This window comes from Podarcis tiliguerta, assembly GCF_965153285.1.
Source record: "Podarcis tiliguerta genome assembly, chromosome: 3".
Taxonomy (NCBI): domain Eukaryota; kingdom Metazoa; phylum Chordata; class Lepidosauria; order Squamata; family Lacertidae; genus Podarcis; species Podarcis tiliguerta.
The window spans coordinates 27892031-27908507 of NC_139536.1; the positions used below are offsets into that span (position 1 = coordinate 27892031).

General features: G+C 39.7%; 1 protein-coding gene across 2 annotated transcripts in view; it reads left to right on the forward strand.

Annotated features, from left to right (window-relative positions):
- Positions 1–16477, forward strand: part of SPATA17 (spermatogenesis associated 17) — a gene marked incomplete at its 3' end in the record, with an annotated part of 72818 nt that overhangs the window by 23456 nt on the left and 32885 nt on the right. For both annotated transcript variants that reach the window (XM_083433376.1, XM_083433377.1), the window contains exons 6-7: positions 3829–3952; positions 14447–14644. In XM_083433376.1, coding sequence (XP_083289502.1) covers positions 3829–3952; positions 14447–14644 — 322 coding nt within the window. The remainder of the gene's footprint in view (positions 1–3828; positions 3953–14446; positions 14645–16477) is intronic.

Genomic DNA, 16477 nt, shown 5'->3' on the forward strand with positions numbered 1-16477 from the left:
GGTTTAACTCTGATTATTTTTCAAAGCCAGCCTTTAAAGTGCTTCTTGCGTTCAGCCTTTATTTCAGGAGGCTCCCACTGTGCCAAGACCACAGTACTGTAGTAAGTAATTGATGATGTAAAAGAGAGAACTTGTAAGAACTTATAACTCTGGAGGTGAATTCTAGGGGTAGGAAGCCTGAAGAAACCTAGTTTTCAGTTCATGTCCTAGCTGGGAAGCTTGAGGGCCCATAGCAAATTAGATGAAACTCCAATTTTGGATAAGGAAACTCTGCTGATAAAAGTGGTTCCACACCACATGGACATCTTCAGGAGAAGAAAAAGCTAAGGAATGAACCCTACACAAATCTGGAGTGGAGTCTCTAAGGTAGTTGAATGGTGTCTTGTGGGCCATCATTGACCATGGGCTAAAAATGATCAGCATTGACCTTGCTGCTCTACAGGAGACCAAACTTGCTTCAAATGACAGCCTCCAAGAGATGAACGACACCTTTTTCTGGCAAGGAGGGCATCCAGAAGAATCACATACTCACGGTGTAGGCTTCACAGCGTGGAACCCTCTTCTGTCTGCAATAGAACCACTGACCAAGGGCTCAGAATGCTTGCTTTCCCTCACCTTTCAACCACCTCCAGTCCAGTTAACATATTGAATGTCTACACTCCCACTAGACCAGGCTGTCGGGAGGGTCCCAGCCTGCGAACACCTGGGAGATTTCATGCTAGAGTTGGAGATGATCATCACACGTGGGGCAACTTCATAGGCCCCTTTAGTATTGGCAGCATGAACAAGAATGGACAATAGCTGCTAGATCTGTGTTCATATCACAGCCTCTGACCCATGAACAGGTTCTTCTCTACCAAGGCAAAACAGCAAGTGTCATGGAGATGTCCAAGGTTGGGGCACTGGCACGGGCACCGGCTGTACTTGATTGTCACCAGGTGATTGGCACTGAACTGTGATCATGTCACATGGAGCTACCACAGTGCCAACTGTGACACAGATCACTCACTAGTGATGAGCAAGATCCTTCTCCGATTCTGTCAAAGAAGCTCTACTGAACTGCCCCAGAGACAGCGTCAAAGCAAAGTGGAACTACCTACAACACAGCTATGTGTTTGGCAAAAGAGAGCAGCAGATCCCTGACTGAGCCTGGCATTAAGAACATGGAGCCTCTTTGGCATATTCTTCTCCTTGTTGCTCTCCTATGTCTTCAGCTCGACTGAAGACGGTGTCTACATCCATTCAAGGAGTGGCGGGGGACTATTTAACCTGACACGTCTGCACACCAAGACAAAAGTGTGGTGGGTCCATATCTGAGAGAGGTTCTTTGCAGATGAGGCAGCCTTGATTGTGCACTCCAAGGAAGCTCTAGAGTCTCACCAACCAATTTGCCCAAACCTGTATGGGATTTGGCTTTGCCATCAGCCTGACAAAGACCAACGTCCTGGGTCAGGACATTGCCTGGGTGTGTCTAAGTGCAACCAGCTCCTCTTTGAGAACACGTGCACGGTCCTTCACATAAGTATTGGGGATTTTTTCATATGTATTGAAGCTTTCCATTTATAGGTAGGCAATCGGTGTACCCCTTGAATGCATGCAAAAGTGCCCTGCATGTGCCCTTTGTATCTACACGGGGCTCTTTGAATTAATTGTAATATTTAATTACATGCATCCAAACCAGTGCCATTAAAATCAATGGGAGTTTTGCTATTAACTTTACTGTGCTGTGGATTGCACTCCCTGATATTTAATTGATATGGAATATGTTGAAGTATTATAAATATTTACCCTACAGGAACTGAATTATTTTCAATGCTGTATTTTACATAAGATGCCCAGAAAAAGGTCAGAACTTACCTAATTAACATTTATTAAATCTACATACATCGCTGAACAAAATTTATGTCTTTCACACACAAGGTTAATTTGAATTAGTGTTTCTTAATACCAATAACAACAAATGTTAATCAAGCTAACTTCTACTCTGGGTATATGTTAGTGAGGGTGATACTGTAATGCGTTGTTATAAATATATTATGCAATCACATTTTATCTATGAAATGTTTTAAGGGTTCAATAATTGGCAATAGGATTAGTAATTTATTAGAAAAATCATAGAAACAAATTCACAGGGTAGAAAATTCCTGCAAGAGTTCTCTTAACTAGTTACTTAATCTTCTGTGTCTTAATACTGAATCAGACCATTTGTTCATGTAACCCAACACTATCTACTCAGACTAGAAGCAGAAGTCCAAGGCAGAAGGATAATGGTCTGGGGTTGTGTGGAGGTCAAAAACACATTACTATTTCTGAAGCAGGGTCCCCCCAGTGTCCTTGCCTCCAGCATCCTGGAGCCAACCAGTCAGCATAAAAGGGGAGATTTTAGCCAAAAAGTATTTTCACCCTTTCTGTTGATTTGAGCCAATCCGAGTTGAAGGACGTGAGTCAACCACTGAGGATTGACTTGTAGGGACACTCTGGAGTCAGATGCGCAAGAACAACATTGATGAGTTGTTCTGTGTATTCCATATAAAAACACAAGCTGCTTCAGTTAAAAAAAAACTGATGTTGAAGTTCTGCTACGGACAATGGAACTTCAGGGAAAACACAAGTCATTCCAAAATAATATATTGGAGCACTGCAAATCATATACCCATGTACGTGCACAGAAAATAGTAGATCTAGCTGAAAGGCAACACATAGAGAACTGCACTAATTGTTGCAATGCGTCCCTAATTATTATTGCTGTATAATCTTACAAGGTTGTATAAACTTGGAAAGGGACATGGCTGTGAGGAGGTCTGGTTGTGAGGGGGCATAGCTGAGACTATTATGCAGGGACCCGGCATTTCTGAATTTGCTAGTACACTCCTGGTCCCAGGTCCATTGGGGAGGAGTTTCCACTTCTGTTACCTGAGATATACCACTGGTGCATGGCCCCTCTCCCAATAAATATGCAGTAATGAGCAATCTCTATAGGACCCTCTCTGTCAGTCTCTTTATACCTGTAACCTTGTGACTCAGAAAGGGAGACAAATGCTTATTCAACAGCAAAAACACAGGATAGTTCCTTATTTACAACCTCCCCATGCTTACTGAGCTCTGTTAGTAAGCAGAATGTTGAACTTAGAAAGACCATTGGTCTAACTAAGCATGGCACTACACAGTCATCCATAAGTATCTATTCTAGGGAGGCTACAAATTTTCATGTGGCATCTAACTCGCATAACCAACTACACGTTTCCTTCATGCTCCGGTACTATATGGAGAAGTTTATTCCTTTATCTTTAACTCCTGCCCCAACATTAAAATATCATGCCGTGTTTAGGGAAGCTTAGGTTTCACAGCTCTGTATTGGGAAACTTTTGATGTCTGATGTATCTTGGTTTTTTTATATTCTGTTGGAAGCTTCCCAGAGTGGCTGGGGCAACCCAGTCAGATGGACGGGGTACAAATAATTATTTTATTGTTATTAAAACTAAAACCAGTCATTTCTAAACAATTTGTAAGCTGATTTTGTTCTAAAAACATAGATACAAGGATACATATTAATTTACCTTTGACTCTTTAAACTCTTGTTTACATGAAGCTGGATCTCCCAGAATGGTTGGGAATCTTAGCGCATTGGCTGAATGTCTCTTGAATTCCTTTGTTCTAACAGTACTAGCCAGGCATTGCTGAATGTAGCCAATCCTGATGTTGTCGATTTCAGCAAACAGTGGACGATGCCAGCATATCATCACTAGGGAAGATGGGCTGGGAAAGACTTTTTAAAGCACTGATGCCTTTTTACATTGGCCCAGTAATCATTTAAATGTTTTCATGCAGGAAAGAACTGGAAGAGTTTGCAGAGATGAAGGAGAAAGAGGAACAGAAAAAAGCCCTCGAAAGAGAAAAAAGGAAAAAGGATTACCTCGCCCAAAAGATGCATTACCTCCTTAGCACTGTGCAGGTTGGTGTACCTGTCCCTGACAGCTCATGCAAACCACTGAGGCCCCTAGCTTGACAGAGATAAACTAGCAGGCTGAATGGGACATGACTTGTTGAAAAGATATCACAAAGACACTACTTCGAGTTCAATTTAGTGCATTTCTATAGGCGAGAGCAGGTACCATGACTGCTGCGTGACACGACAGCAGCTTCATAGAGGCGGCATCAACGCGGCTGGCAGAAAGAGTCCAAGTCAGCAGTTTGATCTGCCATTGTGATAACACAACACAAAGGGCATAACCTCACTTTAAAAACTCATTTTGACTGGCTTATTGTTGTGGTTGTTTCACTTGTCAAGGACTAACCAGTTATTAAGCTGAGGAGGGGTTTCATATTTTTTCTGTTTTAATTGAGCTAATGCTTTGATCAGAATTACATTGCTCCACTATGTTTCAAAATAGGTGGTTAAGAATAGATTATCTGTTTAAAAAAAACCCAAAAACTTTCCAGAGTGATCTTCTTGGGTCAGCAAATTTACCTTGATTACCTTCTTGTACAGTACTCTTGAATATATTCCAACAGATCTATTTACTCTTCTTAGAAGATTTGCTGGAATTCTGAAGAGCTATTTGGTATGACAGATGTTCTCCTCTTTAATCCCTGCTTAAGTTCATCAGTGCAAATAAGTCTTTTCCTGCCTGCGATAAGTGCTTATTTATATGAACATCCATACTGGAAATGCAAGCACAATTGTTTCAGTCTTAAATGGGTATCTGTTATTGATGATTAGACTTTTTATTTAGTCATGCTCACTTTTTGCTTAACAAGTGTCATTCTTCCAATCAGGGATCGAAGACAACAGCATAAGATTTTGCCATAGAAAATTTAGCTCCCTTCTTTTGTGTCACATCAATCATGAATAAGCAATGTTGGAGTTTGTTTACCTAAGCTGCATAGCAATTAATTATGGGAAAGTGAACTGATTAGTGGAAATTAGTTATTTTAATTGTAAATTTAGTGAAATCAAGGTTTGTTTGTGAAGAAACAGAAGAAAGGACTAATTAGTAAATCAATATTATTAAAAATGAATTATTCATCTGCTCCTTGAAAGAAAAAAATCTCTCTGGGAAAGGACTTTTCATTGTTTAAAACTTTAATTTAGATATATAAATACATCCAAATATTTCAAAGAGTGGACAAACCGCATCTCAATGAAGACAGTGCGTAGGGGTATTTATGGTTAATTTGGAAATTTAAGATTTCTCATCCTCATAATTTCAAGACAATCTACAAACATGCTAATCAAATGGTGCAATATGTAGCAACATGTGAAAATCACACTTGTCTCTGAAGTGTAATGCACTTATTGAAATATTACTTAACAATTTAAGAACTAGCACTTCAGGTCCCAGCCCCAAAATGCGCCAATGTCATTGCAGAATTGCAGTGTATCTTACATTCCCTGTGATTCGATATGCAGCAGGTTAATGCAAATATGCAAATTATACACACACACACGTTAAAATATACAGATTTGTTGCATCCTTATATATTACCTTCTCAGGGTGTCTAATGCTGGTATAAACTTAGCATACAAAGAAGTTAAAAATAGAATTGGAATTGTATTTTGATTAAAACTGAGGTTGCTAGAAGACAATGCCTGGAGAAATAAATGACAAGCTCTAAAACTTTATCCTTATGAAATATTGAGCTTTTAATCAACGTTCTTCGTTTATTGGTGGTTTCAATAACTAGTCAAGTAACACCTAACACATCTAAGCCTTCCTTTGTTTGAAGAAAATTCTTTCTTCATCATCCCTATAATTATGAAGAAACTTGCCATAGAATCTATGCCAGTGTTTTCAAGTCATAAATTATGTTATCTGCTCCACCTACTGGTTGCCTTGTGGAAGAGATCCAACTGCGTCCTACAATTAGAAATACACTGAGATAGTGTTAAGATCTATCCAATTTTCGTATTCATAACATTTCTGTTGAGACTTAGATTTTAAAGGGGGAATTTTGAGTTTGTTTTTCAGAGAAAGCCATGGAATCCTTATTTTATTTCTTTAAATGGTGCCTGCTTTTCCTCACATTATTCTTTCTCAGGTTTGTAGTGCCAGCACAAAGCTTTTACAAAGACCGAACAACATCATTTTAGTTTATTAGACTGAACATCTTTTCTATCTGTAAGACAAATCAATAAGAGCTGAGCAGGAAACTTTTATCATCATTTAATATTTGTAAGACACACTACAATTGACAGTGGTTAATTCTTATAATAACAATTCTACATTGTAACCCTTCCCAGAGCGGCTTAAAATATGAACATAAGCAATGTGTGTCTCCTTGTGTATATATTTTTAAAATGTAATTTTGTCGCTCAACTTCAGCAAGAAAAAGAAGAATGTGCCGAAACAGTGAAAGCCAACCAAATTATTATACATATTGTTCCTGTGTTTTGGAAGATTTTGAATCTTCAAGTGACAAGAACTATAAATATACCTATTTTCTGCCCCTCATATTATTGCACCAAAATAGCTACTAACATCCTCTTCCTCCTCTTAAAAGCGACTTGCTATGACAGAGCTTGCATTCATCAGTAATTTGGCTAAAACAACAAATGGTAGCATTAAAATCAGTAGTAGAATTATAAAATTTTTTAGTTAGTATGCCATGGTAAATTGCTTCTATTGCAGCTTGACCTGCTGTCTCTGGTGTTTTGGTTTGTAAAGCAATGATATTTGCAGTATTATTAATTTGCATGTGTTTATTTCTATTTTGGCTCGGCATGTAATGCCTCAGGCTTATATTATTGATTCAAAAAGAGCTAAGTAGTCCGTTGTAGCAGTGTTGGCTGCTGTGGCTTTTTCGGGATCTGCAGACAAAGATGATGTGCCCACACTGTTTTCCGCTTTTTAAACAACTCAATAAAAATAATGATGACATTGTCCTTGAAATGCAACTTGGTGGTACAGTTTTATGGTATGAAGCAAAATCTTACCAATTTTGAAGATAGCTGTAAATCTTGTGCTATAGCATATTTCCTTCAGATAAATAAATTCTCTGGAGGATTTGAGAGAAAATGGCGAGTAGTGGTCCCTGATCTGGCTTTAGCTGTCCATATTGTGTGCTGTGAGTTAGTTTTTAATAATAGCCAAACAGAATGTAGAAAAAAATACTTTCATCCTAGTCAGATATAAGATAAAGAAAAGAAGCCTATTGCATGGAAAAGATCCATTTAAAACATAATACTTTACATTAAAGATTGCTCAAAATCTTGGTTTTGTGTCACGGTCAGAGTATGTTGAAGTGCAGTTTTCGGGCAATGTCCTCCAGGGAAGAAACACTTGCTTTTTGGGGGGGGGGGACGCAGCTAGCACTGTGGGTTAAACCACAGAGCCTAGGGCTTGCCGATCAGAAGGTTGGCGGTTTGAATCCCCGCGATGGGGTGAGCTTCCATTGTTCGGTCCCTGTTCCTGCCAACCTAGCAGTTCGAAAGCACGTCAAAGTGCAAGTAGATAAATAGGGACCGCTCCGGTGGGAAGGTAAACGGCGTTTCCGTGCACTGCTCTGGTTCGCCAGAAGCGGCTTAGTCATGCTGGCCACATGACCTGGAAGCTGTACGCCGGCTCCCTCGGCCACTAAAGTGAGATGAGCGCCGCAACTCCAAAGTCGTCCATGACTGGACCTAATGGTCAGGGGTCCCTTTACCTTTACTTGGCCAGAAGACACAGCCCTGCCACCATAACTCTTTTTCAGATGATTTATTTATTTTGTTTGTAAAATTTATTTCCTGCCCCTCATCACCAAGCAATTCCAGGGTGGATCACAATAATAAAAATATACCATAAATACACCATAAAGTCAGATTTTAAAATTCCCTATTAACACTAGCATGACAATAGGCAGCTCGCACCATCTATTCCATTTTAGACAATCCAGGTCTCTGGATGCCTGCTTGCATCACACACTGCCCCCAAAGTCTTGGTGAAAGAGATAGGTTTCCAGCTGGCACTAAAAACTGTAAATGTCAGCACCAGCCACATGATGTGGGAAGGATATTTCCACAGTTGGGGTGCCATCATTGAGAAAGACTAATCTTTGCAGGATTCTTAAATCAAAGGACCAACAATTCAGAGAGGGGTACTCCTTGAGATAACTTGGTCCTAAGATATAAATGGCTGAGCCCCCTGGAACACCACTATCTGCAAAATAAGAGGAGGACCACCCAGCCAGCTCCTCCAGAGAGATGGCACCTACCACAAACCAACTCTAGTTAGCCTACATGAGGCTTCAGTTGGCTATAAGTCCCTTTAGAGACAACATCTTCTGCAGTTGTCTTGACAACTCTTAGAGCTGTCCAAAGGCCTGGTCCAATCTTCTTTGACTGAATACTACCCGATTGTCCTGTTAGCATCAAGCTCCCATAAAATTGGGTATCTTGAAAGCACTGTTATTCTCTTTTGGTAGAAAGAAAAACTGGTGAGTTTATAAAGTAAGGGGAACACCAGAGCAAGGAGTCCAGTGAATGAGTCATATTAAAGGCTTAGTTTAATAATTTAAAATGAATACTGCTAAATTAGTTATTAAACAAATGGAGATATATAAATGGCCTAGCCAAAATGGAGGTACTTTAGGAATAATGCTGGACCTCAGTTGTTACAGCATTTCATCAATGGATAAGTAAAACATCACTGATAATGTATACAGACCTGCATATTATAGGTTAGCGTTTCCTGCTTCTTGTTCAAGCAAAATTATTATTAAATTCAAGAGGACTTTTCACACTGCAAGATTCTTGCACATAAGAAATCAGTTTTCCATGTACATCCCAACCCAGTTAAGCCAAACCTTTTGAATTTAAGATGTTGACACACCACAATTCTAAGACAACTCACTAGGGACTTAGGTCCAAGTGCACGAATTGAGTGTGTGATTTAGAAATCTGATGCAGGTGTCAGCCTTCCTTGCAACTCACAGCTACACTGAAGTTGATCAGATGGTTGTCATTTGTTTAAGTTCTAGAAGGCAAAATCTTAACAAAAGGCTCTCTTTTGTGGGTTCTTTAAATCTTTGAATAATATTTAGAAATTCTACAGTGAAGTATGAACCTTTTTCTTTGAGGCTGATCTCTAATAGATCCTTGGTTTTGCTGTTCCAAAATGCATATATAAATCTGATTGTAGTTAAAAGAAATTGGTATTATTTTTAACAAAGAGATTACACTGTATGGAATCATTCACTTCTTTATTTTTGCAATATTTTCAAAATTTCCAAATCATTATTTCACCTCTTGACAGAGAGAGAGGCCACCAGAGCTCTCCCCTCCATCTGGACATTACCAGGAATGTTCACTGGAATTCTTATGGAAGCATGAACGGCAGTACCTGGAAAAATATCATGTTTCTTTTCAGTTCCCCACAAGAGTAATTGAATGTTGAATATCTTACTAAATGCTGGACTGTGACAGTGTGTTAACACTCTTGACTATCTCCTAACAGCAGGGCAATTATTTGCTGAGTGGGATTTTTATAAATCCCCTGGCAGTAGTATGTCCTTATAATTATGATGAAGTGCACTGGTCAGTGTTGATTCAGCAATTCCGTTTCCAGCAAATATTTCTTTCACACCTCTCCTTCATGCTTCTACATTTATGGTTTCTTTTTTCAAGAAATGCTCTCTCTGTTTCTGCGTCTCTGTGTGTGTTTCACAAAGAAAGTAGAATAGATTCCATGCACACAAAAAGTTTCAAGGAACGAGCTAGAGCTTTGCAAGGGAAAGGATCTAGGGATCAGGCTGTCATGCAATGTCGTTGACAACTTACCCATTTTGGACAGAGTAATATTGTATTGCTACCTGTGTGCCCAACACTGATCTTGAATCGCAGGTTGAACTCTGTCTTGGAATGCTTTCTTCCAAATTCACTATATATACCAACTGCACCCTTCCTGGATTTGTGAGATCTAACCACGGGTGGTGCTGTGGGTTAAACCACAGAGCCTAGGACTTGCTGATCAGAAGGTCGGCGGTTCGAATCACCGCGATGGGGTGAGCTCCCGTTGCTCTGTCCCTGCTCCTGCCAACCTAGCAGTTCGAAAGCACGTCAAAGTGCAAGTAGATAAATAGGTACCACTCCAGCGGGAAGGTAAACGGCGTTTCTGTGTGCTGCTCTGGTTCGCCAGAAGCAGCTTAGTCATGCTGGCCACATGACCCGGAAGCTGTACGCCAGCTACCTCGGCCAATAAAGTGAGATGAGCGCCGCAACCCCAGAATCGGTCACAACTGGGCCTAATGGTCAGGGGTCCCTTTACCCTTACCTAACCACCATTATACATTCCTTGGTAAGTTCTCAACTAGATTTTATCAGTGCATTGTATGTGCATCTACTCTTGAACATCGTTGAGAAAATAAGGTGGGTCCAGAATGCAGCTGCGGAGCTATTGGCAGGAGTTAATCTACAGGGAGCATTTTAATTTGGGGATTGATTTCAAAAGCATTGGAAAAGGATTACTTGTAGTTTGGAAAGCTGTTTTAGGTGGGTGCCTGATACCATTTGTAGATGGTGTATCTGACAGCAGGAATGTGTAAAAATATATAAAAATGCAACAGTAGCAATGCACCTTAAGTGATGACACTGAATTATTATCAAAAGAAAATTAGAAGAGTGTGGGTGACTGCTCAATGTAGAAAAAAATACCAGTTTTTTTTTTTTTTTAAATGTGATATTTATATAATTCGCGAACTTGATCCTTCCTGGCAAAACCTTTCTCTTTGCCCTCTGCATGCCATTCTCAATTACCAAGATTAAAAATTATATGAAGAAAGCAAAATGATACATTGTTAGAAATGAAAATGATTCAAAATATTAATGTAATGCTAAGGGTGGCTGGGTAACAAATGGCACATGCACTCCTATGCTTGGGATCTGGCAAAATTAATAATACTTCTGGGTCATGCATGGGTTTCCCTGGTGGAAGGCCTGATGAAGAAAAGAATTCCAGGGCAAGAGAGCAGAGAGAGTTTGTGGAGCTCAGTTTTCCTTTTTACAGCGAGTCAGAATCATAGCCTTAAAACACACACACACACACACACACACACACACACACACACAGCTTTCACACCTCATTTGCCATATTCACCACTGGGCCACTATTCAGCAGAAGGGCGTATTGCAAGGAGGTCAGTAAGAAGCTATTAGCAGAGTCTCCCCCAGAGGTTTCTTTGGTCTTATTGAGTTGGAAGTTAGCATGACAGTACTGCAAATAACTCAGTTGTAGGTTTTTTAACAGTTAGCACAGATTTCCCTATAGTGTTTGTCACTTCAGAAAATTGTTCCTGAAAATGAAGTCCCAGAAAGCCAGCTTTGACAGAGGCCCTTGCGAGAGACGCTTGCGAAAAACATGGATACAGAAAAATGTGTCATGCTCTCCATAGACTAGATGTGATTTGAAAGGGGGTTGGGGTTGGGAATAACCTATAGTACTATTTAGAAATAAAGCTGGAAAGCACACTTTAGCATTGGATACCCTGCTAAAGTAACACTGATGACTTTCTAACTGGTTATACTGGGTGATGAAAATGAACGAACAGGATGTTGGGAATGACCCTGGGGTTTTTGAGAGCATAAACGCCAGTCGGTTTTTGTATGGATGGATGGGGTTGGGGAGCAGAGATGGGTGGATGGCAAGGTAACTGGTTATGTTTTGTCACCATAGGTTAAACCAAAGGGGGGATATTTACAGAGAAACTTATAGGTCTGTTCATTTATACATGTTTTTATATGTTCAGATAAAACTATTCAGTTTACTGTTCTGCAGAATAGGAGCTGAGGATGGAGCATGATACTGCTAATGCAGTATAAACAAGGGTAACATCCAGCTACTGTTGAGTGCTTTAAAGTCTTACTGGTTTCAGTGGAATAACTCTCCCATTGAATTAAACATGAGCAAAAGCTGCCATATTTTGGCTGATCATGTCTCAAAACATTAACACCAGTGTTGGCAGGACACCGTACCACTACTAGTGTATATACCCTTGTTGCTGTGTGGGAGGTGAAAGTAAAGACAGGTTAAAGCCAAGGATCACTTAGAAGAAACCAGTTTGCCTATTATCATCCTGTATTCTTGTTTTTTAAAAAGTATACTTATTTTTAAGCCAAACCCCAACTTTTCTGGGCAGAGTATGAACAGCATAATAAGATGACCGCTAAACAATTATTTAATCAGTTTTGCACAGGTAAAGGATATGAGTAGGGAAGTATCTTGTTTGGGGTGATTTTTCCCAGGGATTTTTTTCATGATATTCAAGTGGTGACAGAATAGAACTTGGAAATGAATGTACAGAAATAGAAATATAAAGCTAGGTTTCTTAAATATAGAAGAACAAGCCTTGCTGATGAAGAATGAGCATGGCTTTTGCAAAGGAAATCCCTGCCTCATAAACCATCTGGAGTTCTTTGAGAATTTCACTTAGCATTTAGTGATAGAAATGGTCCAACTGACACTTTTACTCTGTCTTCTAAATACCTTTTGACAATGCCACTAACCAGAGTCTGCTGAGCAACGTTAACAGTCATTATATATGAGGATTGGCACTTTGATGGATTGGCAGTTAGTTAAAGAACAGAAAATAGATTAAATAGACAGACTAGGATTAAATAGACAGTTTTCCAAAGTGGTGCAAAGTAAACAGAAAAATCTGTAGTGGGACAGACACTGTTTAAATTATTAGTTCATTATCTGGAGTCAAGGGTGAACAATGAGGTACCCAAGACTGCCAAATGATGGTGGAAACCCAAGAAGATATAGAAGGGCTCCAAAAGGACTTCTCTAAACTTTGTGAATGGACAATAAAATGGGAAATTAGGGTGAGTGTAAGCAAACTGATGCCCATTGAGACAAAATACTCCTGATTTAGTATATACATTGATGGTGTGTCAACTGGTAATGACTAACCCAAGGAGAAAGTACTTTATGCCATTATAGACAGTTCAATGAAAGCATCAGTGCAGTTTGTGGCAGTGGTAAAGAAGGCAAATTCCTTGCTATATCTAGGTTATTAGGAAATGGATTGAAAATAAAACGGCCAGGATTATAGTCACTATATACAAATCTACAACTATTTTTAGAATGTAGCATAGAGTTCTGGTCAGCCAATCACAAAAAGGATATCATAGGACTCAAAAAGCGGCAGGAAAAGAGAAAATGATCCAAAAGTTGGAGCATTTTCCCCGTAATTAAAAGCTAATGAGTTTATGTCCTTACCATTCAATAAACAGCCAATCTTCCCATCCAATTATCTCTCTGCATATAGCAGTCTTCTATACATTTGAACAGCAATGTATAGATATAGATAAATAAAAGCTTGCTTAACTTTTTGACACTAAGAGTTTGAATTTTCCTGTGGGACACACTAATGAAAAATGCATTACAGCTAATTGAGGAGCACTCAATCCTCTCACTCCCAAGAGGTTAATACATTATGAGAAGCTGGACTCTTAAGTTTCCCTAGGAGCCAGAAATCAGCAGCAGATGCAACAATATAAACATAGACTCTACATCTGCTTCAGCTCAGTTCGAACGCTTTCTTTATTTCTCTTATTCAACAGTGCTTAACAGTTAAAAAGATAATTATGCTACCTGCATAAATCTTGTTTCAACAGGCCGATACGCTTGTTCTAAAATGGCTCTTTGGGAACAACATATCAATAATCCTTTTTAAAATTTTTCTTTGTGCTGATTAGATGGTTTACACATCCCACAGCTCTCCCAACCTATTGAGGTGTCATGTGTAGATGCAGGTTTTGGGGTGTGCTTGTAGTGCCATATGAAGAACCACATGGAAGCAGCATCCCCCGCTGTATTGAAAACTGAATGTACAGAAGCAGTGCTGTGCATGCAGTTCCTGGGACGGCATCCAGCATTCAGGATATATTTGTGGTTCCGTGTCAATAATTCAGAGCATACAACAGTTGGTGTACCAATGAGTGATATCCAACTAAGTCAAATTCAGGATAGTACTCTTACTCAATGAAACCTGAGTCAATTATGTCCATCGATTTCAGTGGGTCTATTCTAACACTGGATATCACCCAAGGATGTCTGGTTTGAATCTGCAACACATTTCGAGGAGCTTTACAGGGGTTCTATGGCAAATAACATGGGAAAGGTTCTCTGCAGGAAGAAATTTGAACATCAAACAAAACTCTTTACATACACATACACGAAATCCCCAAGTGATTTATTTATTTATAATAGTAATTCTATACCACCATCATGTAAAATGTGCAGTGTACAACAATATATGAACAATAAAAGAAATATTAAAAGAAGTATGTATAATATGGATTATACCTCCATTATCTTCAGCTTTCTTGGTGAGCTTGTCTTCTGAAAGCATGTACCGTAATAACTAATTTATAATAAATAATATAAATAAATGATACATTGTTTGATTTGCTATCTACACTAGAGAAATTTTGAAGCAATGCACATAAATGGTGGTGTGTCTTTAGATTGCAGGAATATACAACTCGCCCTACAGGAAATCACCGGATCCAATGGAATTGGAATTAAGGAAAGCAAAACCTTTGAGGCCCAAGAAGAAAAAGGTCAAGAAGGATGCTGTCGATCTCCACTGGAATGCTTATTCTGATTTGTTTGGCTTCCAACGAGAGCCAGCTCTTCCTCCTATTGGGAGACAAAAACCTCAGGTATTGTGTATCAATAGCTCCCAATAACAGCCACATCTACGGAGTGTTAAGTATGTTTAATCTCGTTGATTTCATTGTTCTTGACCGTTATTCTAGGACAAACATTCATGAAATGACTGAAAGGTTTTTGTTTCCATCTTTATGAGAGACCATGTGTTTTAAATGGCCACATAAAATGAAAGATGTTAGCCATACCCTGTACAGTGGTACCTCGGCTTACAGACACTTCAGGTTACAGACGCTTCAGGTCACAGACTCGGCTAACCTGAGAACAGAAATCGTGCAGCGGCGGCACAGCAGCGGGATGCCCCATTAGCTAAAGTGCTACCTCAGGTTAAGAACAGTCTCAGGTTAAGAACGGACCTCTAGAACGAATTAAGTTCTTAACCTGAGGTACCACTGTATATGATAGCTCCCAGGCTGCAATTGTTGTTTTATTCAGGAGATCTGGTTTAATCAACCTTAATGGGAATGGAACTTTACATTCATTTCATTGTGGGAGAAAGTTCCACGTACTTAAACCACAGAACTTTCCCAAGCATTGAAGAGAATGGACTATCCCTGTCCCTGTTCACAGAGATGGCTATGAGTACAGTGAAATCTTGGTTCTCGAACTTTATCCGTTCCAGGAGTCCGTTCAACTCCTGAAACTGTTCAAAAACCAAGGCACGGCTTCCGATTGGCTGCAGGAGCTTCCTGCACTCAATCGGAAGCCGCATTGGACGTTCGGCTTCTGAAAAACATTTGCAAACTAGAACACTCACTTCCGGGTTTGCGGCATTCGGGAGCCGATTTGTTCAGGAGCCAAGCCATTCAGGAACCAAGGTACCACTGTACATTCTTCGGTGGGGCGTTCCATAGCACAGAAGAGAATACAACAGTCCCTTCATGCCCTGAGCTCTGTGTGCCCTGTGAAGGTTTCACAAAACATTGAGTTTCACAAAACATTGAGAACTTCCTGACAGTAAGAGCTGTTCGACAGTGGAATTTGCTGCCAAGGAGTGTGGTGGAGTCTCCTTCTTTGGAGGTCTTTAAGCAGAGGCTTGACAACCATATGTCAAGAGTGCTCTGATGGTGTTTCCTGCTTGGCAGGGGGTTGGACTCGATGGCCCTTGTGGTCTCTTCCAACTCTATGATTCTATGAGTTATCTCCAGTACCTAGAAGGAGTCCCATCAGTGTTTCAAATTGTTTTTGCCCAGTACCATTTTCAATCTCAGAATCAAAATAACAGAAGTGATGACAATTTCATCTTTCTTTATTTCCTCCCGCTCACACAATGTTCACTTAGAATGTCATTTGCTGCTGATCCAACTGAGTTGCAATGTTAATTTCCCTGACTAAAAGATCAATTTACCATGGGTAGAAGAATGAACAGGCAACATACATTTCTAAGGAGTACATCTCTCCCTATATTGTGTAAAGATCTCTTTAATATTTTAAAATCAAAGTGGAAATCCTATTGTTTCTGGAACTACTTTCTGCTGCAAACTTGAACTCACTGAAATTGGTTATAACAGTTAATGGCCATTTAAAATCAATTAGTCTCTTCCCTAGAGTAGATGGAGTATCTCCACTAGCCTCCAATTTGCCAAAATACAGTTATACTACGTGTTGATTTGCTAAGTTTCTCTTGTTTAGGCTACTTTGGAGCATTTCCCCCCCAGTTTAGACACAGACAAAGAAACTTACACAAGAAAGCCTTTCAGAACAAAGAGAAGACTTCTACTTATTCCCCTGCACATTGAAGAGGGGATTTACTGTATAATACTTTAATCCTTTCAGTGCCCTGGGATGTACACTGTGGAGTAAATTTTCAAAGTACAGTGCATGGA